General features: G+C 38.7%; 1 protein-coding gene across 1 annotated transcript in view; it reads left to right on the top strand.

Moving 5' to 3' along the window:
- Positions 1-783, top strand: part of LOC106880974 (axotactin) — a 67,805-nt gene that overhangs the window by 25,088 nt on the left and 41,934 nt on the right. Inside the window, exon 10 of the mRNA XM_052977754.1 lies at positions 420-512. Coding sequence (XP_052833714.1) covers positions 420-512 — 93 coding nt within the window. The remainder of the gene's footprint in view (positions 1-419; positions 513-783) is intronic.

The following is a 783-nucleotide window of genomic DNA, read 5'->3' on the forward strand; positions in this document are numbered from 1 at the left end:
TATATATATATATATATATGTACATGTGTGTATATGTTTGTCCCCCCAACATCGCTTGACAAGCGATGCTGGTGTGTTTACGTCCCCGTAACTTAGCGGTTCTGCAAAAGAGACCGATAGAATAAGTACTAGGTTTCCAAAGAATAAGTCCTGGGTTCGATTTGCTCGACTAAAGGCGGTGCTCCAGCATGGCCGCAGTCAAATGACTGAAACAAGTAAAAGAGTAAAAAGAGAGTAAGAGTAATACTGTTCTGCTGTCCTTTATAATATTGATGCTTATCTGAAAACGATATTGATACATAATATAAAATACAAAATACCCAATACCAAGTGCTCAATATATTAATATAGAGCTGCATGTAAAGCGTTGTTTAAAATACAAATCCTGTATTCTCTCATTGATGCTGTTTTCATTACAGAGAGATGAGCAAGAAACATCTGGCCCTGTTAGCTTCCCAGTCTGCCTTCTGCGAGCAGAGAATTGAGTATCAGTGTTACGATATGCCTATACGGTAAGGTTGATTATGATAATATCGCATGCGATATCTTATAATAATGTCATTTTTCATCTCTTCCCTTTTTGTAATTCTGTCTCTTTCTGATCAAGTACACAAACACAGACATGTCTTCTCTCTTTCTCTCTGTCTCTCTCTCTCCCTTTTTCTCTCTCTCTCTCTCTCCCTTTTTCTCTCTCTCCCTTTTTCTCTCTCTCCCTTTTTCTCTCTCTCCCTTTTTCTCTCTCTCCCTTTTTCTCTCTCTCCCTTTTTCTCTCTCTCTCCCTCC

This window comes from Octopus bimaculoides, chromosome 28 (assembly GCF_001194135.2).
Source record: "Octopus bimaculoides isolate UCB-OBI-ISO-001 chromosome 28, ASM119413v2, whole genome shotgun sequence".
Lineage (NCBI taxonomy): Eukaryota > Metazoa > Mollusca > Cephalopoda > Octopoda > Octopodidae > Octopus > Octopus bimaculoides.